The following is a 25,975-nucleotide window of genomic DNA, read 5'->3' as shown; positions in this document are numbered from 1 at the left end:
ACAATGCACTGGAATTGCTCCGTGTTCAAATCACCATGGACAAAATCCAATACCACTTCCTTGCAAGCTATAGGTCCCCCTCTATGACCCAAGAAACCCATACAATGTATTTCAACTTATTGGAAACACTCACCACCCAACCTAATACCATACTCATGGACAACTATAATTACCCCATTATTAACTGGGAATCCTACATGACACCAAACACAAGCACAGAGATTCCTGGACTTTGTAAACACAAACTCCCTGGACCAGATTGTCAATACACCAACTAGGGGTGCAACCATACTGGATCTGGTCCTCACTAATGTGGGAGAGTGCTGCACACTCCCTACTGTAAAGTCTTCCCTGGTAAAGTCAGACCACAAAATTGGCTCCTTTGAAGTAAAAAAGAAACCTGGAGCCCCGGCTAAACCTGGAATATTCAGAAACTCATCTAAGGCTAACTTCATGCTATTACGTGACAACCTGGCAAAAGTTCAAGCTCCATAAACCCTGAGAACCCTGCTGCCTATGCAAAACTGTTCACAGAAACCCTGTACAAGCATGTTAATAGCTGCATAGAGGCAGCTGTCCCCACCAGGAAGGAGGACAGAACTAACTCAAAAAACAAGCCACCCTGGTGGAATCACAGAATCAATAGGCTGTATAACAGAAGGAAGAAAATCATGGCAAAAATTAGGAGGTGCAGCACCCAGCAGGATAAAAGTACTCCCATCAAACTAAAACAACTCAGAGGACAAATAAAGTCTACCAAAGCCACATTTGAGGAAAATTTGGCCTCCCCGGCCAAGGACGACCACAAAGCATTCTTTGGCTCTGTCTGCAACTTCAAAGGCAATACACAACTGTGTGCAGAGCTCATTGTAAATGGAGCCACCTATACTGAGCCAGAAGATATAGCAAACCTACTGGCCGATATATTCAGCTGCAACTTTACCCCCTCTCTCCTCCTCAACCATCGCTCAGGAAATACCATCAAATATAACTCCCCCTGCTATAACTAGGGAACATGTCCTTAATGCTCTCTGTCTAAGGCCAAGAACACTGCATTAATGGGCCCAGACAATACCCCAGGATGCCTTATAAATGGAATGAAACATGACCTATCAGGCCCCTGGAATTTTTATTTAACTGTAGCCCCCAAACAAGGTTTTGTGTCTCATGAATAGAGAACAGCAACAGTTATCCCTCTGCACACAGGTGGACCACCTTCAAACTCTGGAAACTACAGACCCATAAGTCTCACTAGTCTTATGTATAAAGCCATGGAAAGAAGTATCATGGAAATGATCAGTAGCAATATAATAAATCTCCAGACAGTGAACCCAATCCAGCCTAGCTTGGTTTCATCAAGGGCAAGTCATGCCTACTCAACCTGGTGGACTTCTTTGAGAAGGTCACCAAAGCAGTGGATGAGGGCAAAATGGTTCACACTGTCTACCATGACCTGGCCAAGGCATTTGACGTAATACCCCACTCGGGCATTGTTGACAAACTCAGGAGGTTAGGTACAAACCCATATGTCAGCCAGTGGATAGCCAACTGGCTCACAGACACGACTCAGGAAGTTACAATTGGGGAGTCCACCTCTACAAAGAGGCCACTCACAAGTGGAGTCTCTCAGGGATCGTTTCTTGGGCCACTCTTTTTTGGCATTTACTTCTCTGAAGTCAAGGTCAATGTCAATGATCTCTGGCTGACTAAATTAATAGATGATTACAAATTAGGAGCTGTCATTGCATCCCACACTGACACAAATGTTCTCCAGGAAGGGCTGACACAGATAAACAACTGCTGTCAGAGCCATGGACTAAAACTAAATGCCAAGAAATGCATAATAGTATCTTTTGGGAACTCATCCACCCCTGGTAACTATCATATTGACAACACACCCCTTAGAGTTGACCCAGTAGTCAAGGACTTAGAGACACACAGACAGTAATCTAGTCTTTGACCATCATGTGGCTACAGTAGTGAGGGAATCATTCTATGTTGCACAACAAATGCATGGCATCTAAGTCCAAGGCAGTCATTGTTCCACTGTATTTGGCATTCATCAGACCTATCATTGAGTACAATGCCCCATTTGGTACGTACCTAAGCAGGCATATCCAACAACTGCAACATCCATAGAGGTACCTCACTAAAAGAATACAGGGCAAAAGTAACATGTTCTATGCAGACCACCTCAAGGCCTTATCCCTGTATTCTGTTTCCTATAGGCTTTTGAGGAGAGATATATGCCTGACATACAAGGCATTGTCAGACCCCACTCTGATGGACCTCCTGCATATCTGCAGAACAAACAGAACCAGAATTACCCATTCTAAAGACTTAAACCTTGCCTGTGATACAAACAGGACCTGCTGGGGAGACAGGTATGTATGCCACAGACGATCCCGTTTCTGGAACAGGCTTCCCATCCACGTGCAGCAGAGTTCCTCCCTAACCCAATTCAAGTGCAACTTGGACAACTGGATGGGGAACAGGAAATGCATTCCTGGTTTGGCACCTATGTCTCTAATGGACACAGGGCAACCTTCAAATGGTTCATCTCTCAGGGTCCTGCTTGTAAATGTTTCATCTCTCAAGCCCCTACTTACACTTAGCAAGGATATCAGAACTTGTCAGAGATTTGGAATGCATGGATAGGATTAAAAAGGCCCTTGTGGTCATTAGCCTAGTAAACACCTATGACTCCTCAAACTAGGCAAATCACCAAAGTCTTCAAATGCCTGAAATTAAGCATTTAAGTTGCAAAAACACTAAGCAATTCACTTAACCAGACAGTGCTCTGAGACAGTATGAAAAAGGTCCATGTGGAGCAATGCTTCGCTCCAGTTAACAAATACAAAATAAACTTTGGACATGAGAGTTTGCAATTCAGACACTCAGCTTGCTGATGTAAGAGTAACAAATAAAACAGTATGCCAAGTAATGAACTACAAGTCAGCCTGAAATGCCGAATCAAAAGGAGCTAAGGTCGTTTTTACTAGTAAAAAAATGAGATCCCAAGGAGGTGGAATTTACTTAAGAGGAGGTCTCATGTGCAACATTTCTTTCAGAAACTGCTAGCATTTCTTTGATGTTAATGTGCTTTAGCTTGTCTGAAGAGTCCCACAGTCCTTGAACTTTCACTCCCTTGAAAACTGCACCCCAACTATAAACTGAAGAGTCTATCGGGGCAGATTGAGCTGGAGATGAAAGACAGAAAGGGATTGCCAGAATGAGACACATTTGATTTCTCCATCACTGCAGTTCTCACCAGCACATGAATCTGAAAGTCTAAGGGGTATATGTGCTGGATCTAGTAATTTTTTTAGGTACCATTAGATTTTTCTCATGTGTAATCTGGCAAGTGGTATCATAAGGAACACATAAGTTATGACACCTAGATTCATGAGAAAGCCCGGAGTTCTTTTTTCTTTGTTGAATTTGCCTTTGTCTCTACTCCACGTTTTTGATCAGCGGTTTCATTCTTTGGAGTTGGGATTCCTGAGAAATTGTCTTGCAGGTGCCTGAAGCCATTGAGAAAAATGTTTAAAGATATGCTGTTAAGTTAATTACATTTTCTTTTAGAATGAAGGTCTTTTGCCCGAGTGCATCTAATAGACACTCCAAAAGACAATTTCCTGAGAGGGTGTGAAACAAGACTTTTGCAGGTCCAAGTGAAATCCCAGATGTGACAAGAAGTTGGACACTTTTGTTAAGGATGCAAACATCTGGGAAAAGGCTGCAGAAATAAGCAGGTCATCTAAGTACAGAAAAATGCAGATGCTCTGTAATCTGCAATGAGGCACCACTGGGACTAGATACTTTTTGAACACTTCAGGTGCAGTGGAGAGCCCAAAAGGTAATGCATGGAACTGACTGATCCACATACATCAAAATCTTAGACATTTCCTGAAACTGTGAACAATGGGTATGTAATAATAATTATCTCTGAGATCTAGTATTAGCATAAAATAATGGTCTGAAAGCAGTTCAAGCACTGACTGTAAGGTCAACATCTTGAATTTTGGAACTTTCACATAAGGTTTGAGAAAAGACAGATCTAACATAGGTCTCTAAGTGTGTTCCTTCTTTGGTATCAAGAGTATCCCTGGATAAAAGCCTCTGCCCACATGATTTGCAGGTACTGTTTCTATGACACCTGCTTCAGACAGTGGATACCAAGGAAGCCAAATATTTCTTGTTAGCTGTTACTGCTGGAGTTATGGCAGCAGGGTCAGCTGACAGTTGAGAATAAAAACAAGGTATGTACTCACCATAACGTTCCATCTGCATTGTCCATTTTCATTCTTCCACAACAAATGGGTTTGGATCCAACCCTTGGATTCAACTTGGCTGCTTTTTACAGCTCGTGGATACTGATAACTCTCGAGCTCTTCCCTTGCCCATAATACCATAGTCCCTCACCATACCTCAGATCTTGTTTGCTGACCCTTTTGCTTATTATAAATTAAGGAATAATCATTATATGAGAAAACAATATCTGGAGCTCAAAGGCAGGAACACTGGGTCCCTTAGCATCTTTTCATTCTTCCAGAAGTGACAAACAAAATGGTTGGGGGTCGGACGGATGGGAGTTGAGGAAGAATGAAAATGGGCAACACAGATGGAATGTTATGGCGAGTACATACCTTCTTTATCTGATGTTGTCAATTTTCATTCATTCCTCAACAAATGGGACAGAGTCCCCAACTACCTGAATCCCAGGAAGACTCTAAGAAAGGATATTCCTGAGCACTGTTGTGCTGAAGGCTGCTTTTCCCCTAGAGACCAGGTCCAATTTGTAATGAGAAATAAAGGTATGAGGGTTAGCCCAAGTTGCAGCAACATAAATATCGTCCACGGAAGACCTGGATAAAAATATTGACGAAGATGCCATACACCTGGTTGAATGAGCTCTTAAAGGTTTTTGGCAAAGGCAAACCCAACTTTTTGTAGACAAAGGAAGTGCAATCAGTTAGACACTTGGCTAAAGTTACTTTGGTAACTGGCTTGCCCAATTTAGATTCTGTGAAAGAGTCAAATAATTGACCTGATTTTCTGAAATTTTCAGTACTATGCAAACAGAAATGTAAATGTCTGTGAATGTCCAAGTAGTGTAACATGTACTTCCCCTTTGTTTGTGAAATTTGGAAAGAAAAATGGAAGACTGATAGACTGATACTGGATTCTGACAATACCTTAGGAAGGAAGGAAGGACAAAGTGGTTTGTACTGATACCCTAGCTTTATGAAAAATCAAATAAGGAGGCTTAGAAGATAGGACTTGATGTTCTGAGACTCTTCTATCAGAGGTTATGGCCACTAAAAAGGATAGTTTTTCAGGTTAAAAATTTTAGTTCACACTTCACTCATGGTTCAAATGGAGATTGAGTCAAAGCTTGTAAAACTAAATTCAAATCCCATGGTGCAGTTGGATCTTTAAAAAGGGGGTCTAAGAACAGAGGTTCCCCTTATAAAGGCCTTACAAAGTTTTGAAGAAGCTAAGGTGGAACTGTTCACTCCTATGTGAAAATTAGAAATGGCGGCTAGTTGTACATTAACAGTTGAGGAGCTAGACCCTTCATTAAAAATTGTAGCTAGAAACTCAAGAACTTTAGGTACTGGTTCTGAAAGAAAGATCTGTGTCTTTCTGTTGTTCCCAATAAACAAATCTTTTCCATTTATGTTTGTAAATCTTCCTACCGGAAGCTTCATGGAAAGACGAAAGACTGCAAAGGACAGGGGATGGAAGTGAAGAAACCATGCAGTCAACTTTAGGCCTAAAATGTCCAGGTGAATCATGTCTATCGGGTGAGACAGGAGGTCTAGAATTGGGGACTGGCTCAACAGAGCCAGGTTCCTTCCATGTCTGATGAGAAATCAAATTGATGAGGTTGTTGGCAGGCGGAGTCACCCAGGGGGTAGATGGGCCAGATCCAAGGGCATCCAGGAATAATGATTCCTCTTGGGAAGGGTTATCAGAAGAGCATGTCCAAACACAAATGCCAAGAGGTCCAGCAAGACAAACAACGTTCTCAGTAGAAAAAACACTTTAATGTGAAGAGCAAAGCTTTCGGATAAAATCCTTTATCAATACTGAAAATACAAATGCAAATGCAGAGTATATATAGGTCTAAAAAAGTCATATAACCGGCAGCCAAGAAGTCACATGACTCAACCATTAAAACAAAACATGTAAAAATAAATAAATATGCAAAGCTAAAAAATGCAACAGCATAATGCATATATGAAAACAAAAAACATTTAAAAAACATTTGATTTTTAGGTATAAAAGTATGCTTTTTTAAAAAACATACATTCTTGCTTTTTTAATGGTTGAGTCATGTGACTTCTTGGCTGCCGGTCATATGACTTTTTAGACCTATATATACTCTGCATTTGCATTTGTATTTTCAGTATTGATAAAGGATTTTATCCGAAAGCTTTGCTCTTCACATTAAAGTGTTTTTTCTACTGAGAACGTTGTTTATCAGAAGAGCAGCCATCCCTTTGCTTGAAGATCTCCAGGATGACTCCTAAGGAGATGTAATCAAGTAATTATCCTCGGGACACTTCCCCCTCATCAAAATGAGTATATTCCTTGACCGACTCTTGAGGAGAATCTAACTGCCTCCTTTTGCACTTTCTCTTCTTAGGAACTTCTTTGGCAGGATGTTCCTGAGAAGTAACAGAAGATATGAGTATACCCTGATGAGTAGCCTGAAGACTTTGGACTGGCTATCCCTGTGGAGTAGAATGTTGAGGCTCAAGACACAAAGAAAGATGAGTTTGGGAAGAAGGATCCTGGGGGAGGGAAACATCCATCTTCAAGGAACAAAGAAAACTCCACTACTTCAAAAGGTGAATGCCCCAGGAACAAAAAGGCCGACGGTTCCAAGAAGACATGCTTCCGGACCGTAGGCTCCTTACCACTTGAAGGCAGATCACTCAAGGCAAGGGTTGGAGCTGAGTTTTCCAATGCTGAGGCTCACTTCAGAGTCAACTCCAACACCCTGGATCCGGTAACGATGGTACAGCTCCGACACACTCTTTGCTGGTCCACTCAGAGATGGTATTGGAGTGGAAGATGCAACAATCATCAGATCTGTCACAGACAGCTCCAGGTTTCTCAGATCCAAGTGCTTCAAAACCAAAGGTCAGATCACAGGAGCTAAAACAAATGGAGTAATACTGATAAAAGTCTCTGGACCCAATGGGGTAGGAGCTGGGAGAACTCCCATCTAAATTTGTGTCGACAGATATATCCTCATCATCCTATTCCCATCTGCTTTGATCAGACTTCAGGCTGAATGAGACGAGGAAACAACTGATGAGGTCTTGGAATGGTGATGTCTCTCTAGGAAAGGAGATCAAAGCCAGGTGGCTATGGGATCCAGAGAAGAAGTATATCGGGTCCAAGGAAGTTTCTCTGGATCACTGTGTGTCAGATCCAATGACGTAAATTTGGCATCAGAAGCTGTCAGATCCGAGGGTTTCTCCTTTGGATCCGATGAAGCTGGATCTGATAGTTTAGACAATTTAAGAGGCGGTTCTGTACTGGGAGCCAAGTTTGAAGCATAGGAGGATCTGGAAAGGTCTGAAAGATGCTTCTTGGGCTCTTTTTTTCTCCATTTTCTTGGGGGGTTGAGCCCCAGATACTGTCTCAGAAACAATAGTAGGAAGTAAACCTTTTAAAATAAATTTACTCTTACTATTCACCACAGCCCGAAGATTAAAGGCTTTACATATTTAAGACGATGCATTGAAATGGGCCAGGCCTAGACAGAAACACATGAATCATGTGCATCTGACAGAGGAATTTCATTTCTTAAAACCTGATGTTTTTTCAGCCACTCCAGAAAAAGAAATGGAAACTTTTTTTATTTTATTTTTTTTAATGAAAGAAAGGAAGAAAGTTAAAGTGAAAAATTACCAACAATGGTAACTGAAGGAGCTACATCAAGGTTATAAGAAAAGAAAGGAAAATACCAACAATGGTAATGGTAACTTACACTAAAATGTGTAGCAAGGGTAAGAAAAAGGCTATATATCAATCTACTTTTTACATACAATTAACACCAAAGTGTGAGAGCTAACAACGACCGTGTCCGTATGCAAAGGCGGCAAATGAGATCTGAGGTACGGTGGGAAACTAGGACATTATGGGTAAAGGAAAAGCTTGAGACTTTTCAGTATCCACGAGCTGTAAAAGCGGCCCAGTTGGGTCTGAACCCATTTGTTGAGGAATGAATGAAATTTCATCAGACAGACATTTATAATCTGAAGAGACCCTGTAATGATTAGCAGCTTTCCTTGGAAATGCAGCCAGTGAGTCAGGCAGCTTTAAAAAAGTATCTTCTAGAGTTGATAAAATAGGAGGAATATGTGCAGAATTAGGAACCTCGCCCTCTAATAGATCATAAAATCTGACCATTTCTGAGGGAGCACCTGTTTGTCCCAAGAAAAACATCCCTGAGTCTAGCAACAGTTTCAGCAAAGGAAAGAATCTTGCCTAAGATTATCTTCAGCTTTACTGTCTGAAGTGTCAAGAAGTGCGTGTGACGGATGTCTGAAGAGAATCAACCCTGTCGCTTTCAGAATCCTCATCATCCGAAAACACTTCTCTGGCAATACCTGCACTAGAACTGTGAAAAGGCAAGCAGCCCCCACCCAAAACCAACTGATTACATAACAGTCTTAGTCAACGATATAGCATTTGACTTATACACAGAAACAGCATGATCATCTGTCCTATAATTATGTTTTTGCTTCTTTTTTTCTAGGAACATTCCTATGGGGAGAGTGGTCGGGGACAGCCTACTATCCCTGGCAAGAAGTCTCTTTTTCTGGACAGCTCCTGTACTTAAATTGTTTGGTTCTCCCATACCTCTAACAGGTACTGGGACAGCCCCTGTGGATATGTCTAACCCTTTTTTTTGTTTGTTTTTTTGTTTTTTTTAGGTACAAACAGTGTGGAAGAAGCAGGACTGGGAATATTACCCATGCTACAGCTACAGAAGAAACCTGATTGCCAGTGCAGTAAGCTTAGTAACACTACAATGTAAATTTTCACTAATAAGTACAACAGCACACTTCCCTTCTCCAAAGATTCCCACAATAGTAAACATAAGCAATACACTGAAAATCAAGTCACTAGACCTTCAACTTGTCAGAAATACCACAGAACATTTATTATGTCAAGACAGAGTCACCAGAAAAGGTGGTAGAGTTGCAATCATGTACTCCAAGCACCTCACCTTATCTCCCCTACCCATAACCCACCCAAATTCCCACCCAGTTGAACTACTAATCTTAAACTGCTATCTTAACCCTCAGAAAAAAAATTTGCCATAGCTGCTGTCTACATTCCACCAAGAAACATTCCCATCCTTAAATCTATCCTCTCATGGATGTCATTCCATATTCCACATGAAACCATCCTGTTAGGAGATGTAAATATTGACTGGCTAAAACTATCTACTACCAGCCCTTCCCTCAACATCAACCTTTGCGGCTTTCATCAACTAATTACTACACCCATTCGCTTCAACAAAAATAATAACAATAGGTCCACCTTGGATTGGATTCTAACATCTGACCCTAACCTCTATCAAAACCCTACTACCCTACCTGACTCCCTAAGTGAACATCTTCCTATCCAAGTGCACAGACACTCAATTCAGGTACCTAAGTTCCATCTCTAGAGAAGATGTCACAACCTCTCCTCTTTTAATAATGATACCTTGAACAACAAGTTCAGTTCCACAAACTGGTCCATTCTGAAATACATCCACCTAAATGATGCAGTCCTATATTTCAATCATACTTTCCTTGTCATCCTTGACTCTATGGCACCTCTTAGAAAAGTTAGAATCAAAATAACCCACACCCCTTGGCTCTCAAAAGACACTCTCATTCTTATGAAAAAAGAGACAGCACCTGGAAACAACAAATTAAAACAAAATCTACTTCTCTTCACCAAAAGTACAAAGAACTTCGGAACCTTACAAAAAAGCACCTTAACAAGGATAAGAAAAAGATTCTATTATAATGCCAAATTCACCCATAACTCTAACCAAAAAAAAAAATGCTGGTGCTCTATTAATAAAATCCTATACCCAGGAAACCCTACCACCATCAACCCCTACCCAGACAAAATTCCCCTTGAAACCACCACTCTTCTTAACTCTTATTTCATAAAATCTATTCACAAACCACCCAAAATGGTCAAAATGATACTCTCACACATACCACTCCCAGTACTACCAGTAACATCTCTTTCACACTAAACCCCATCCCGACTTCTTACATAAAATCTCTTCTACTTAAATTAAAACCATACTCCCCCTCTTCTGACAACCTTCCTCCTTTCTTAAATTCGTTACTCACTCAATACCCTACCCTGTCTCCATTTTGTTTAATAGATCTATACAGGAATCCACTGTCCCAGACAAATGGAAATCTTTTTTACACCATCCCACTATACAAAGGAGGCAATAGCAATGAACCATCCAACTACAGACCTAATGTCATCCTCTCTCCACTATCTAAACTCCTTTGAAAAATGCATACACAAACAGCTACTTAAATACCTAACAGATGAAAACCTCCTAACCCCTACTCAACATGGATTCAGACCACTCATACTGTTGCTGACAGAGACATAAATCTACTTGTTTCTTCCCTCTTTATTGACCTATCAAAAGCTTTTGATACTGTCTCTCACGCTAAACTTCTTGGTAAAGTAACTGATCTCAACCTAGCCCCCCTCTACTATAAAATGGTTCTTTAGCTATCTCACTAGTAGACAACAGTCAGTAAGATGGCACTCCACCTGCTCCCCTTTCTTACCCATTCATACTGGGGTCGTTCAAGGCTCCATTCTTGGCCCGCTACTCTTTAATGTTTTTACCAACCAACCACATACTTCCTGTACAACCTCCACCCTGATACAATATGCGGACGACTCCACTCTTATCTCCTGTTTTAACAACATTTCCATCCTCCTCTCTATCACTCAAAATACCTTTTGGTCCATTGAAAAATGGCTAACCGACAACCAACTGATATTTAACCCCAAGAAAACCAAACTTCTGCTCTTTTTTCCCAAATCCCTCTCTCACATCAAAACCACCTTCACCATGTCTTCTCTTGATAACTTCATTATTAAAGCTGACCCACATACAAAGCTCCTCTGCATTACAACTGATGACCAACTGAAATTTGATACCCAAATACAGCACTGTATTAAAAAGACAAATCAGAAACTTAGCTTACTCTACAAACATAAAAAATACCTAGCCCCTGACTCCAAACAAGCTCTAGCTTAGGCTTTCCTCCTTCCTTGTCTGCTATACGCTTCTCCTATCTTTACTCTTCTACAATCCACCCTTCTAGCTAAACTCCATCAAACCTACTACAGTGTTGCAAGACTTGCCCGTGACCAACCTTACAAATCACATCACTGCCTTGCTTTAAACCAACTTCACTGGCTGGATTTCCTTCCAGTACCTGCTTCTCTCCCAATTGCAACTCACACACTCTTTTACTTTCCAAACCCTTAGCTTGTCCCTCTCTCTCCTCCCTAATATTCCTTTACCCCCCACACTCTCTGCACCTACTTGACACCTACAAACCCAACAAAAATACTGGCAAACTTCTTTACAAAAGCAGTGTCCCAGGTTGGAACAAGCTCCCCCCTAACATCTGAACCATTACTAGCACAAATCTCTTTAAATCTGAACTCAAACGTTTCCTCCTAAATGTCAGCACCTGCCATTGCCAAGATCCTACTTAACCCCCCAACTCCCTCCACTTATATACCTCTTTGCTATCTCTCATATTGCTACCTAAGCTGTTTTCATTGACTCCTTTTTGTAACTTATGACTCTCAATTCACTTATTACAATAATTTCTTTTGCTCTGAAAACATGAGCAATACCAATTATTCTTGTCTTTCACCTACATACATCTTCTTACATAATTCCAAGCTAATTTTGATATGTAACCTCAATTGTGTATACTCATTTGTTGTTCTGCCTGTAATTACTGCAGAATATTTTTATAAGCCTGTAATTTATTTTTCTTTTTAGTCTGTCTAAGATTTGTATTTCTTGTAATGTTTCACAAGTTGTATTGTATTGTATTGTTAGTTGGAGCTTTTCTCTTTGGGTCTCCACTGAAAACGGGCCACTGGCTCAGCTGGACTAACCCGGTTAGCAAATGACAAATAAATAAATTACTATCAAACACAGATCCCCTGAATCTGGATAAAATAACCAACGATAAAAGTATAATATTCCAAAAAAGCCAACAACTCATTGGAATACACACGGCAAAACAACACTTTAATACAAAATAGTAAAAATATAAAACATGTGAGCGCTTTCACAGAGTCCTCTCTGCTTCCTCAGACATACTACAGTAACTGCTGCTCTTGTTTAAATAATGATACATCTAGGTTATATCCAATCAGTTAACAGCATCTTGATTGAATAAATAAAAGTTAAAGGCATACACTATACAAACACTATATAAACAATCAATCATATAAATAGTGAACTAAAAATATATGTAAAAAAACTGTAAAAACATGCTCTATAAAATTAGATAGTGGTAAAACTGTAAAATATATGTACAAATATTTGAAGATGTGACCAAATATAATAATCAATGTTTCAAAGCCCTGTTCCTAAGAAAAGGTTTCAGTGATGTTTCAGAAATATTAAAAATCAAACCTGTTTGCTTCTCTTCAGGAACTTGTTCTGGTCGTCCACACTGTGGGGTCTCTGTGTCTTGCCATACTGGGGTTGATTGCGCGACCTCCCTCATATTGGGAAAGGTTTTTCTAACAAAAAAGTCCCATTTGTATTCTTGGAAGAGCATTCATGAATGCTGAAATCTCTAGCATTGTTTATGTAACTAACACAGGCCAGTGTTGTATTCTTTGGTTTAACAACTGGTATTTCATCACTTCTAGTTGTTGTTTTTGCTGTAGCCTGAGAAGTGCTGGCACCAACACTAGTTGCAGCATCTGAAGATGATTTACTGGGCTGTAGGTCACTGAAAATGGAGTTTTCAGCATCTATATGCAGTGTGCTTGTAACTACTGTTCCTCTCTGCTCACTGCTGGTGTAGTCACGCCCACTTCCTGGTTGTTGTCTAGGTGTTTCCTGTGTACTCCTCACTCTGTAGGAGGGGGGCAGTATACACACCCGACTAGAAAGTTCAGCATTGATACACGCTTTTATACAGACTGTTATAGTAAGAATGTTGTATACTTTGGTTCCTGTACAAAATGCCCAGCCTACTATGTAGGCAAAACTAATCGGCTACTCAAAGACAGAGTCCTAGAACATGTAAGGGACATTAAAAATAAAAAAGAGACAAGTGCGTTAGCGATGCATGTTATAAAGGAGGGAGCCACACACACCTTCAAGTTTCTAGTGTTACATATCATGCAAGATAATAAAAGAGGTGGGAACTTGAACAACAAGACCGAAGCCTCAGAACAAGAATGGATAATTAGGCTTCAGGCTGACAGACCACCTGGACTAAATAGTAATTTTTCACTGAAACCTTTTCTTAGGAACAGGGCTTTGAAACATTGATTATTATGTTTGGTCACATCTTCTAATATTTGTACATATATTTTACAGTTTTACCACTATCTAATTTTTATAGAGCATGTTTTTACAGTTTTTTACATATATTTTTAGTTCACTATTTATATGATTGATTGTTTATATAGTGTTTGCATAGTGTATGCCTTTAACTTTTATTTATTCAACCAAGATGCTGTTAACTGATTGGATATGACCTAGCTGTATCATTATTTAAACAAGAGCAGCAGTTACTGTAGTATGTCTGAGGAAGCAGAGAGGACTCTGTGAAAGCGCTCACATGTTTTATATTTTTACTATTTTGTATTAAAGTGTTGTGTTGCCGTGTGTATTCCAACGAGTTGTTGGCTTTTTTTGGAATAAATAAATTACCTCAGACATCAAAAAAAAGTTCTGATTCCATTAAAAAGCAGTATTAGGCACAAAGCAGACACACATTCTGACTTTAAATGCACAGCCCATATGCTTAATATTTTCATAAAATCAGTTTTTCATCCAAATTTGTAAAATAAATGAAGTAAACAGTCAGTGCAGAAGCATGTACAAAACATCCCTGACAGAAGCTGGTATTCTAAAGTTGGAATACTGCAAACAGCCTTTTTTAAATATTAAAGTAGATCAGAAAAAATACTACAAATATTCAATAAAAATATTAATGAGCAGAAAGGGTTCCTAAATGGGGTCTTATCTGTACACCAGAAACCTTATGACCAACTGTTGTTCATCTGAAGACAGAGAGGTGCTTCTCCTAGAGGCAGCAGGAAAATCAAGATTTCCTTAACTCTGGCTGCCAACATGCTTCCCTCCAAAAAGGGTACAGCCTATCAGCAGCCAGAGGGAGGGGATTTAGAACTTTGGCAAGCTGGCCAGGTGCTGTGTCCTTTGCAGGACACTACCTACAGGCTACTTTAGCAGTGAGAATGAAGAACATCTGACAGCATGATGAAATACTAATTTTTAATTATTACAAAATCTTAACATAAAAGTGCAACATCGAGGCAATGCTTCAAAAATTTAGATTCTAAGGAAACAGTCTCAGTATTCTAGTCTAAGCATCATCCTTGAGGTGCAATGGCAAACGGCAAAGCTAAAATCCTGGACATGGAGTCTCACATGTGTAGATTCAAACCTAAAGCATCCACAGGTTAGTAACATGGCCAGAGAAGGATATCACATCTAGACTGGATGGAAATGTTTACATTTAATGTCTCAAAAATAATATTCAGCAATATTCTAAAGGATAAACAAACAAAACAAAACAGGAACCTGGGGCCTAAGAATGCTTGCATGTCCACATTTCCTGATAACTCAGAATTCTGCACTTTCACCACTTTGACTATTCCACTGTACTCACCTCTCATTATGCCAGTCAGTGAAGATAACACCCCTTTCGATATGTACCTGTCCAAACACTTGTGACAACTGGAACAACCGCAACGCTTTATCACTGAAAAAAAAAACATTCAACAGCCCAAATCATAAAACATATGCAGACCATCTCAAAGCTTTGTCCCTGTTCTTGGCATCATGCATGCTACTAAGAGGTGACCTTGCCTCGTATACAGAGCCTCCTCAGACCCTATCGTGTCAGATCTATTATGCATTTGCAAGTCCAATATTACTGGGAACAATTGCTATTTGTAATATAAATAGGACAGGTTGCAGGGAATAGGTATGTATTACTGAGAATATTTCTATGTAACCGTCCTCCTCTCCAGATAAAGTGAAGCACTTGTCTTACTCTGTTCAAATGTTTTACGGATGACTGGATGGAAAATTGTAAATTCACCCCTGGTTTACAACCTGTATCTCTCTTGGATAGAAGCAACAAGTAAATGTCCCAACATATCCTTTCTGACACATCCAGGTTATTCATACACAAAATAATGGCTAAAATCTACCAGGGGAATGTAAGGCTAGACTTCTTAAGTTCCTCAAAGATGAGTAGCCTAGCAAGTACCTATGGTATGAGCTATGCAGTCCTCAAGCAAAGCAAGCTGCTTAACTACACCGCAATTAATCTGAAAGAACTGTCTGGCCTTCCTCTTGACAGCATAACAGTAAACAGCAAGCCCCAGCACAGACAGCTAAAGGGAAAAATTGCCACTGTTCATCTGCAGTCCATGGTTCAGATACAGTAATAAAAAAAAAAGAACATATGGCCATCTAGTTACCCCGACAAAGCTTACACCTCCATAATTTCAGACTTAGTCAAATATGCAACTTAAAGAGCAAATGTAATCACCAATAAGACAACAAAAAACATCTGATACTAAAAATACAACAAACTGAGACTTTCTGAAATCATACCTTCCAAGCAACCCCTCAAGTAATCCTTCAATAAAGTCCTACTTGGTAAATCAATCCCCATGCACTATATTTATTTTATTTATTTAACATTTGTTAACCAGGAAAGTCTGACTTGGAATGAAGGCCCGGGGAGAAATATTCCAGATGCATGTCTTTATAACGCGGAGGAAACCGGAGCACCAGGAGGAAACCCACACGAATGCAGGGAGGACATGCAGACTCCACACAGAAGGCACTCCAGCCGAGAATCGAACAGAGAACTTCTTGCCATGAGGTGACAATGCTACCACTGCGCCGTCCTTTATAATCCACTCCCCATACTAATTTCTACCCACCTTCCCAAGATTCTTTGCAAAAATATTCATGTGCAACCCCTGCCTCAGTACAAAGGCTTCTACAACATTACCTTATCTCCTCCTACATCTCCCTCCACTAGTCATTCAGATCCTCCCTATCATACCACTCACATGCTGCACACCTTACTGGGTGGCCTTAGGGGTACACCACCTTACTGGTATGGGTGAAAATAAAGGAAATTACTAGCTGTCTGTCAAATCAGGCTCACCCTCTCCTACAATTACAAAAGACCCACAGAATTTGTTACTTTGCATTGAACTGCACTATGTTATATTAAAAATGAGTCGTATGCAATGCATTCCTGCTAAGAGGTTAACGATGACATGGGTGAACTAACACAGGAACTGAGTGATTGCTTGAACTTGATAACCTGTTAGTCTTATCTTTAAGATACCCAGTGTAAAGTGCACTGTCCCATAATGCCAGCAAGACATATGTAAAAGTGGTATGATACTGTTTTACAATGATTGATGTTTTCTGTCCTACTGCAATTTTACCACAATACTGTATTAGATCTAATTGTGCAGAGGTCAGTAGCTCATTTGGGCACAACCATCCATGAAAATCCACTGAAAAAATACTGTTCAGTGCAAAAATGAAGATAAACATATGGCTGCTGTTAAAAAAAGCTCCTACATTTTATGTTGTTCAAGCTTCAAGTTGCATATGAAGTCTGGAATAAAACCCAGGTTTAGTTAGCAGCCCAGGTACTTGAAAAGCTTGCCAGGGAGGGAGAGAAATGCCAAGGTTTTGATTGCTTTCCTCTCCCTAGGGTGGAAGAGGGGCAATGTCTCTCATTAATGCATCATAAATGGACACCACATAACAGCCATTAACTTCCAAGGGGACAAGGCTACTAAACAGGTTATATCACCCATGTAAACAAATGATATTCTCACACTGCACTCCTACCCTTTACATGAATTCTGCACCATGTTTGGGAGGTTATGGCGTAGCAAGAAAATCCCTTGAAGGCTGCGTTTATCATGGTCATGCCCTGATTGGTTCATACCATGGAATGAATGAGCAAGACTACAGTAATTCATCAGAAGGATGGCAGGTGTTCTTCTTTCGGCTTTTCCTGGTTAGGGGTCGCCACAGCGGAACTCCGGTCCGCTAATGATTGGCAGTAGATTTTTATGGTGCCGAGGTGCCAGCCCGACGCCCAACCTTCAACAAAGGCACGCCCATTCATGCATGTCTTTCGAACACCACTCAACCACAGGGAGGATATGCAGACCCCACACAGAAGGCGCTCCAGCCGAGAATCGAACGGGAGAACCTCTTGCTGTGAAGCAACAACGCTACCACTGCACCACCGCAGCTTTTATAGATGGATGACAGGTGTTGTGAAGGAATAAAAAACACTTTATACTGTATTATTACTTTTAACAAGATAAGACCTCTAAGCCTCTGTTTCCTGAATTTTACAAATGTATATACAGGTTCATGGGTACTTACTAAGCTAATGAGCGGGAAAGATCTTTGATATTTCTGCATATCTTGTTTACATTTAGGCACTTTTTTTAGTGAATAAGAAGTTATGTACTCACCATAATGTCCCATCTGAGTAGGTAAACTTCATTTGTCTGCAACCTGTGGGATACGGATCCGATCTCGGATCCGAGCCGGCAACTTTACAAAGCTTAGATCCAAGCTCCTAGCTCCTCCCCTTACCCATAATCCCCTGCCAACCCTGACTGACCTCAGATCAAGTTTGCCCACAAGCACTATAGTAGATAACTAACTACATTATCAGAAATGCTACATCACTATATGTCATGAAACACATCTGAAGGTCAGGGGGATGGAGGGGGGGAACGATTGCAGACAAATGAAATTTACCTACTCAGATGGAACGTTATGGTGAGTACATAACTTCTTAATCTGAAGTAGTTATCTTCATTTGGTCTGTAACCTGTGGGACAGAGTCCCCAGCTACCTAAACCTTGGGCGGCCTTCATGGAAGGATATTCTGGAGCACTGCGGAGCCAAAAGAAGTTCTCCCTCTGGAGATAATGTCCAATTTATAATGATTGATGAAGGTATGAGATGAGGCCCAAGTGGCTGCTGAACAGATATCATCCAAGGAAACCCTGGATTTAAAGGCGGCAGATGTAGTCATAGCCCTAGTTGAGTGGGCACGAACTCCTTGAGGTGCGGGCCTGCCAGAATTTTGATATGCTGTAATGATACACTGTGAAATCCATCTCGATAAGGAAACTTTCGAGACTGGTTTACCTAGATTAAATTTGGCAAAGGAGACTAACAGCTGGTCGGATTGTCTATGACCAGATGTCCTATGAATGTAAAATCTAAGTTGTCTGTGCACGTCCAAAGAATGTAATCTGTACTCCCCTTTGTTCTGGTAGTTAGGAAAGAAGACCGGCAAATTGATAGATTGGTTAATATTAGATTCAGAAACTACCTTTGGGAGGAAGGAGGGATTGGTCCTGAGGTAAACCCTATCCTTGTGAAAGGCTAAGTATGGGGGTTTCACAGAAAGAGCTTGCAATTCAGATACTCTCCTGGCTGAAGTAATAGCCACTAGAAAGGCTGTTTTCCAAGACAAATATTTGAGGTCTACTGAAGCCGCCGGTTCGAAGGGAGGGGCCGTTAGGGCTTGTAATACCAAGGTCAAATCCCATGGAGGTACTGCTTCATTTATTGGAGGCCTAAGTAGAAAGGTGCCCTTTAGGAATGTTTTGCACAACTTTGTAGTAATCAAAGGACCGATTTCAGTACCTATGTGATAATGAGAGATAGCTGCTAACTGAACCTTAACCGCAGAACAGCTAGCTCCGCCATTAAAAAGACCTGAAAGAAAATCCAGCACCGCAGGCAAGGGGGCTGTAAAAGGATCCAAATTATGGTGTTCCGCCCAGATAGAGAAACGCTTCCATTTACTACCACAGACCTGTCTAGTAGAGGGCTTGTGAGCTGCTACTAGGATAGTTTTAACTGGAGATGAGATACCGGAAGTCCTAGCTACAAGTGGAACTGGAGCAGCCAAGCCATAAGCTTGAGGCTGGCCAGGTCGGGAAGTGGGAGCCCCAGGGGGTGGGAAATTAGATCCGGAAGGGGATCTAGAATCCAGGGCGGATTCACTCGATGAGACCAGAGGTAAGGGAACCAAGCATGGTGAGGCCAGAATGGGGCAATGAGGATCATCCTGCTCCCCAACCGACTGGCTTTCTGAAGGAGTTTCAGCATGAGGGGAAGAGGAGGGTAGGCATACAGAAGACCGGGTGGCCAAGCATGCACCAAGGCGTCCCTCTGGGCTTCCCTGGCAGGGGGAATGAGAGCAAAGTAATTGTTGCATTTCGTGTTTGAGGGAGATGCGAAAAGATCGCAACAGAGCTGCCCCCAAATGGCAAAAATTCGACTCGCTACTTAAAGATTGAGGGACCACTCATAAGGTGAAAGGATAGAGTGACTCAGTCTGTCCACCAGGATGCTGGTCCATCCCGGAATGTGCATTGCAATGAGAAAGCGGTTGGTGGAGATCGCCCATTCCCACACTCTCATGGCTTCTCGACAGAGTGGGTAAGACCTGGTTCCCCCTTGTTTGTTGATATACCATACCATAGACATACTGTCTGTCTGGATTGCAATTGTTCCTGCAGGCAGAAAGCTCTGAAGTGCTTGCAACGACAACAGCACTGCCCTCATCTCTAGAACATTTATGTGCAATAAGATCTCCGAATCGTTCCACGTGCCTTGGACCGTCCTGCCAGAATAATGCCCCCTCCACCCAAGATGAGAGGCATCTGTGGTCACCGTGGCGAAAGGGGGGGCCGTGGCAAAGGGGCGTCCCGCCTGGAGGTCCGGCGATTGAAGCCACCAAACGAGAGCCCTCTTGCAGGCCCTGCTGAGAGAAATGGGGTGACTCAAGGGGTAATGATGAAGGGACCATTGAACTTGCAGAGTCCACTGTAAAATCCTCATGTTCAGACGCGCCATGGGAAGAAGGTTTATTGCGGCTGCCATGGACCCCAGGGCCCTCAGAATCAATCCCGACGGAGGTTTCGAAGATTGAAAGATGGCCCGCACATGTGCCCTCAATGTGTGCAACCAGTCGGGAGTTAAGAAGACTAGTTGCCTGTTGGTGTCCAGTCTGGCCCCGATAAAACTATCACCTGAGTCAGGGTGAGAGGACTTGTCTGTGTTTATAGTGATCCCTAGTTGCGGAGCAAGGTTGAGGAAGTAGTCCCTGGCTAAGCATAGTAGATGCCTTGTTGAGGCGGTGAGGAGCCAGTCGTCCAGGTACGGGAAAACCTGCATTCCCTGGAGTCTCAGGTGGGCCGCTATCACTGCTAACACCTTGGTGAACACCATGGGGGCTGAGGTGAGACCGAAGGGAAGGACCCTGAATTGATAATGACTGGCTCGCAGCCGGAAGCAGAGAAACCTCCTGGATCGTACGTCCATCAATATGTGGTAGTACGCGTCCTTGAGGTCTATCGAGCACATCCAGTCATTCTCCCGCAAGAGGGGGAGAATAGATTGAAGAGTGACCATCCGGAACTTTTCTTTGGTTACTGATAGATTTAGTAGGGAAAGATCGTGGATGGGCCTTAGGTCCCCCGTCTTTTTTGGCACCAAAAAGAACCTTGAGTAGTAACCCGATCCGGACTGGCCTGGGGGGCGTTGACAGCTACTTTTTTCTAAAAGCTGCCGATTTCTTGCAGCCTCCCTCTGATTGGGTGGAACATCGGGGAAGTGTTCGGGAGTGTAGGGAATGTAAGAAAGGGGAATTCTGTATCCTCTGGATATGATACGAAGCACCCAGCGGTCTGTTGTAATGGACTCCCAAGCTGCCAGGTGCCTCGAGAAGCGCCCCCCTGACTGCCTCCAGAGTGGAGCAGTCGGGCAACCCCTCATGGTTGCTGCGTGGGCCGATCAGAGAAGGTTTCTCTGGACCCAAAGTTCTTCGGGCCCCCTCTGCCTCTAGGGCGGCGTCCACCCTGTCCTCCTCTGCCACGGAAGGACTGGGAGTCCGGAGCAGACTGGGACTGTTGCAACTTTCGGAACCTCATCTTCTTCTGTTCTTTTTGGTTCCTGGAGAAGGACCTCTGGGGAGCAGAGAAGCGGACTCCGACGGCAGACGTCTTCCCGTCCTTTTTGCTCTGGACTAAAGTCTCGCGAACTGTCTTGCCAAATAAGGCAGAACCATCGAAGGGGGCATTCACAAAGGATGCCTTGAAGGGTTCCATGAAATCACAATGTCGGAGCCAGGTCTGACGCCTCATAACTAGGCCCGCTCCGCTGGCTCTAGTGGCTCCCTCTGTAGCGTAGGATACAAGCCGCATAGAGGTGTTGGATATAGACCTAAGAGTGGCCATGCGAGTGGAGTACAACTGTTTGTCCTCTGCCGACATGGACTCGGGGGCGATGCAGCGTACTCTTTAATAAGGTCTCGCTGCAGCCGTATCACATGTGCCATGTAGTTCAGGGACCTTACAGCGAAGGTCGCTGAACTAAAGACCCGCTTCCCAAGACGGTCCATCGAGCAAGACTCCTTGCTCGGGGGATAGACCGAGGGACTTTCTTGGGCTAACTCCCTCTTGGTGGCTGCCGCCACCAACATGGCATCGACGAGGGGTCCAATGGGACTTCTCAGTGGGAGGGCTTAGAATTCTGTCTGGATGTTTGGGGTCTGGCTCCACAGTGTCCGGCTCCTTCCACGCCCTAGTGGTAATAAGGTCCACTAAGGGGTCGGCTGGAGGGGACACCCAAGAGGTAGATGGGCCTGCTTCGAACGCCTCCAGGAACACGGATTTGTCCGAGGAAGCCTTGGGGGCGGACCCCCCCATCCTAAGCATTTCCATGATGTCTCCAAAGGAGACATCCTCGGGGGGTGACCTTGGGAAGCCTTCCCCCTCATCCAAATCCGTGTCTTCTGTCAAGGACTCGGGGGAGTCCACGTGCCTCCTCTTGCACTTTCGCTTGTGAGGAACATCCTCGGGGGGCTGTCCGAGGATGTCTCACCAGCCACATCTTGTTCCAGGGGAACTACCTGAGACGTCAAAGCAGGCTGTCCCTGTGGCCAGGTGATGGAAGCCTGACCCAACCGAGAGGGAGTGCGGGACGGAACCGAGGCAAGGACCGGGGGCCTGGATGCACTCAACAGAGCCTTCTCCACCACATCGAAGGCCGAGGGAGAGCCGCTCTCTCTGGGGTCCAAGAGCAGACCCTTGACCGGATCCGATGGACGGATCGGAACCGGCACCGAGAGCATCGGACCCGAAGGACCAGTGTGCTCCGACCTGGACGGAGCCAAAGGCACACCGACCCCCTCGGATCCGAAGCTCAGACCATGGCTCCGAGAGCTCGGATCCGACAAGGAAGGATCCGACAGACGTGAAGGAAGAGTCGGAGCCAAAGTACCCGATACTGTCGGCACCGACACACCCCTGGCTCCAACGTTGCCCGACTCTGAGCGCTCCGAATCGGGGAAGCGGATCGGAGAAGGAGCTATCGTGGCAAAGAAGGGTGTTGAGCTCCCCCACAGAGGGGGGGGGAGGGCAGGAGCACTCCCATCTGCAGCTGGGCCTGGATGAATCTTCGCATCATCCGGTCCAAATCTGCATCCGAAAGGCTACGGGTGGATCTCGACGAGGCCACCAAGGCTGGCCGGGAGTGCCACCTCGATGACCTAGACGGAGATCGGGTCTCCTCCTCCTCGGGTCCCGGTGAGAAGCATGGAGACCGGAGCCGAGAAGGAGGAGACCTAGAAGCCCTGGAGGGAGAAGCCCGCTTAGCCGGGGGGGGGGGGCGAAGCGGAGGCCTCGGCCCGCCGCTTGTGGTGCTTCTCCCTCCTTTTTTCTTTCCTGGCCTCCCTCTCCTCCGGCGCAGAAGCAGGAGATTGAGTCCCGGCCGGGGGGAGAGAGGCAGGAGTGGCTGCCACAGAAGCCTGGTAGGAGGCCACAGAAGCACCGGAGGCTGAAGCCGAATCTGGGGGCAAGAGTCCCGCTAGGATCAGCTTCGACCTCCGGTCCTTCAGTGCCCTGGGGTTGAACGCCGCACAGATAGAACACCCAGAGGAGAGGTGTTCAACCCCAAGGCACTGGACACACCAAGTGTGGCAATCCGCTGGGGAGAGCCTATGGCCACACTCGGTGCACTTAGAAAATATTGGTTTTGGGGCCTCAGACATATTAAGCTAAAAAAGAAAAACTCACTCAGTAGGCCCCAAACACACTAAACACACACACACAGACTACGGCCAGCGAGGGATGGGGAGGACAAATTTGACTAAAATTTAAAGAGGTTATTTAAAAATGAGGTTATAACAAGGGAAACCTAACCAACACAACACACTCACACAAGTTTAAAGAGAGAAAATTAAGAAACAAGGACTTATCTGACCAAAAGACCAGGAGCTCGCAATCTAGCTGCTGTTCAGAAGCGTGGCAAACTAGATCTGAGGTCAGTCAGGGTTGGCAGGGGATTATGGGTAAGGGGAGGAGCTAGGAGCTCGGATCTAAGCTTTGTAAAGTTGCCGGCTCGGATCCGAGATCGGATCCGTATCCCACAGGTTGCAGACCAAATGAAGTTAACTACTTCAGATCAAGTGTTGCAGTATTTCCAGTTGTGCAAGTATTCAAAGAGGTACATACTGAAAGGAGAATTTTAATCAATGACTAACCTAATAAGAGCCAAGTACAGTGGAATGATTATATCTTTTGACCTGGATGCCACACCTTTACATATTTATGCATTTTCATTTGTTTGCCAAGATAGTCTGACTAAGCTAACATCTAACATCCCTTTTTCATCAGAGTCCTGGGGAAAAAAAGTTCCATGACATAAATAAAATAACACAAAATTACAAGGTTTTATCACTGAAAGGTACACAAATTATAGCACAACTGCACAGGATGGTCAATAAAAAAAAAGTCTTCAGCACATTAACAGAGAAGAAAGCCATAAAATGTGATCATTTGCATATATGTGTATACACATATTTTGTACAAAAATGATATTATGGGATCAGGTGACACTTACGCCACATTGTGAGGATAAGCAAGAAGCCTATGGTTAGATGGTTGAAGCAGGGTAGTAAGAAGTATAAATAAAATGTCTGTATGTGTTTCAGAAGATATAAAGGTTGTCAAATGTAATATTAAAGTATTCTGAAGCTCTGAAATGCAGCAGTCTTAAAGGAAAGGATCACAACATAAAGCATTCGTATTTTGCAACAAAGGCTGTACCAAGGTAGCTGCCAGTCAGGTGGGAACAACAGTCAACCTTAAATACACTGGCCACAAGAGGAACAGTCGTGAATGTGGAAAGCACATCAACTCAACATCCGTAGAAAACAACCTAACAATAATTTCACTGCTTTTCCTTTTTAATGAGGTCAGTGACTGTCTCTACAGAAAGAAAACTGCAGGTGCGAGTTTGCAGTAAGATGACTTTGCAATGCTAATAAAACATTTAACAGACAAGTCATATAATAATATAGTCATTTGCTGTTTTCCTGGCTACACAAAAGTATGGTTATTTTGCTGTTTTCCCAAGTGACATTAGTTTTCTTTTCCAAGCTAATATCTATTCATCATGAACAGCTCAAGAAATTTAATACACTGAGAATGTTAAGACAAAAAGCATTCAGCATTTTTAGCAGTTAACTTTAGAGAAAAACTCAGATCATGTAAATGGGTACATTTGAGCACATTTATATGTTGGTCCCTTGCGGATGAGAACAATATTGGATGCTCCATTCACAGCAGATCTCCTTTAACACTAATTTGTTGCAGTTTACACTGCAGATGAACTTACCATAAGCCACTGGTGTCAGCTTTAACACGGTGTGAAGTGGGCATTTCAAATAAGGCAACTCATCTGTAAAAAAAATGAAAAATTATTTGCAGGACTTGGAAAAAAAAATATTTTTAGGTATATTGACAATATTTTCCTTTATTTGATGGGGGAGGTTTCCTTTAAAAAACACAGGTGTCATCACACCAGCCGAATGTGACTACTACACTCCTTACCATACAATGTTCACACCCACACCCACAACATGCATGACTACAAGCAAATTACAGCCTTGCAAAAGTCACATACTGGTATGTCTTTGTGATGTGAATGAAAACAGAAACTCCTGTGTTGAAAGACCGTGTATGAGGCTGATTCTGTAGCCTGGCAAGGAATACTACAATGAGCTGAAGTGAGAACAGATTCTACTAAGTGTATAATGCTCTTTTCTTACTTCAGTCCACTTGGGGAAAAAGGTGTGGAGCTTGAAGAAGGTGATTGCTAAGTTACTGCTATAACTAAATTACAAGTAGCAACTGTTCACAGACCCCAACACAGCCCACATGAATAATTAACCAGGAAGTTAAGTGGTTTATAATACATTTCACTGAGACCCAATATATTGATGGACTCTTCAGCGGAATTTAATGAATGCAAACTGAAATGTTATGGCCTTGCTGAAGTAAGTGTGTGTGTGGGGTGGGTGGGGAGGGGTTGGGGAGAAGCCACAAAAGCACCTCATGCAGTGGGGTAATGCCCTCACCTAAAAAACTTAATACAACCAGTTCTAAGTTTACATCACCCTGGGTAAGTTATGTACAGTTGATGAAATGATCTGTCAGTGTACAGGGTCTCAGTGTAATGTGTAGTTACTGGATCAAGATGGTGAGCTCCATCAACGGCCAACAGCCTTTACAGAAG

At 43.0% G+C, this 25,975-nt stretch overlaps 1 protein-coding gene across 3 annotated transcripts in view; it reads right to left on the bottom strand.

The window, feature by feature from the left end:
• LOC122807151 (6-phosphofructo-2-kinase/fructose-2,6-bisphosphatase 4-like) overlaps window positions 1–25,975 on the bottom strand; it is an 877,767-nt gene that overhangs the window by 256,754 nt on the left and 595,038 nt on the right. For all 3 annotated transcript variants that reach the window (XM_044078168.1, XM_044078167.1, XM_044078169.1), the window contains one exon: window positions 25,076–25,138. In XM_044078168.1, the coding sequence (XP_043934103.1) occupies window positions 25,076–25,138 (63 nt within the window). The remainder of the gene's footprint in view (window positions 1–25,075; window positions 25,139–25,975) is intronic.

The sequence above is a fragment of the Protopterus annectens genome, chromosome 7.part0 (genome assembly GCF_019279795.1).
Source record: "Protopterus annectens isolate FY-2018-M chromosome 7.part0, PAN1.0, whole genome shotgun sequence".
Taxonomy (NCBI): domain Eukaryota; kingdom Metazoa; phylum Chordata; order Ceratodontiformes; family Protopteridae; genus Protopterus; species Protopterus annectens.
This window is presented reverse-complemented; position numbering and strand designations above follow the sequence as displayed.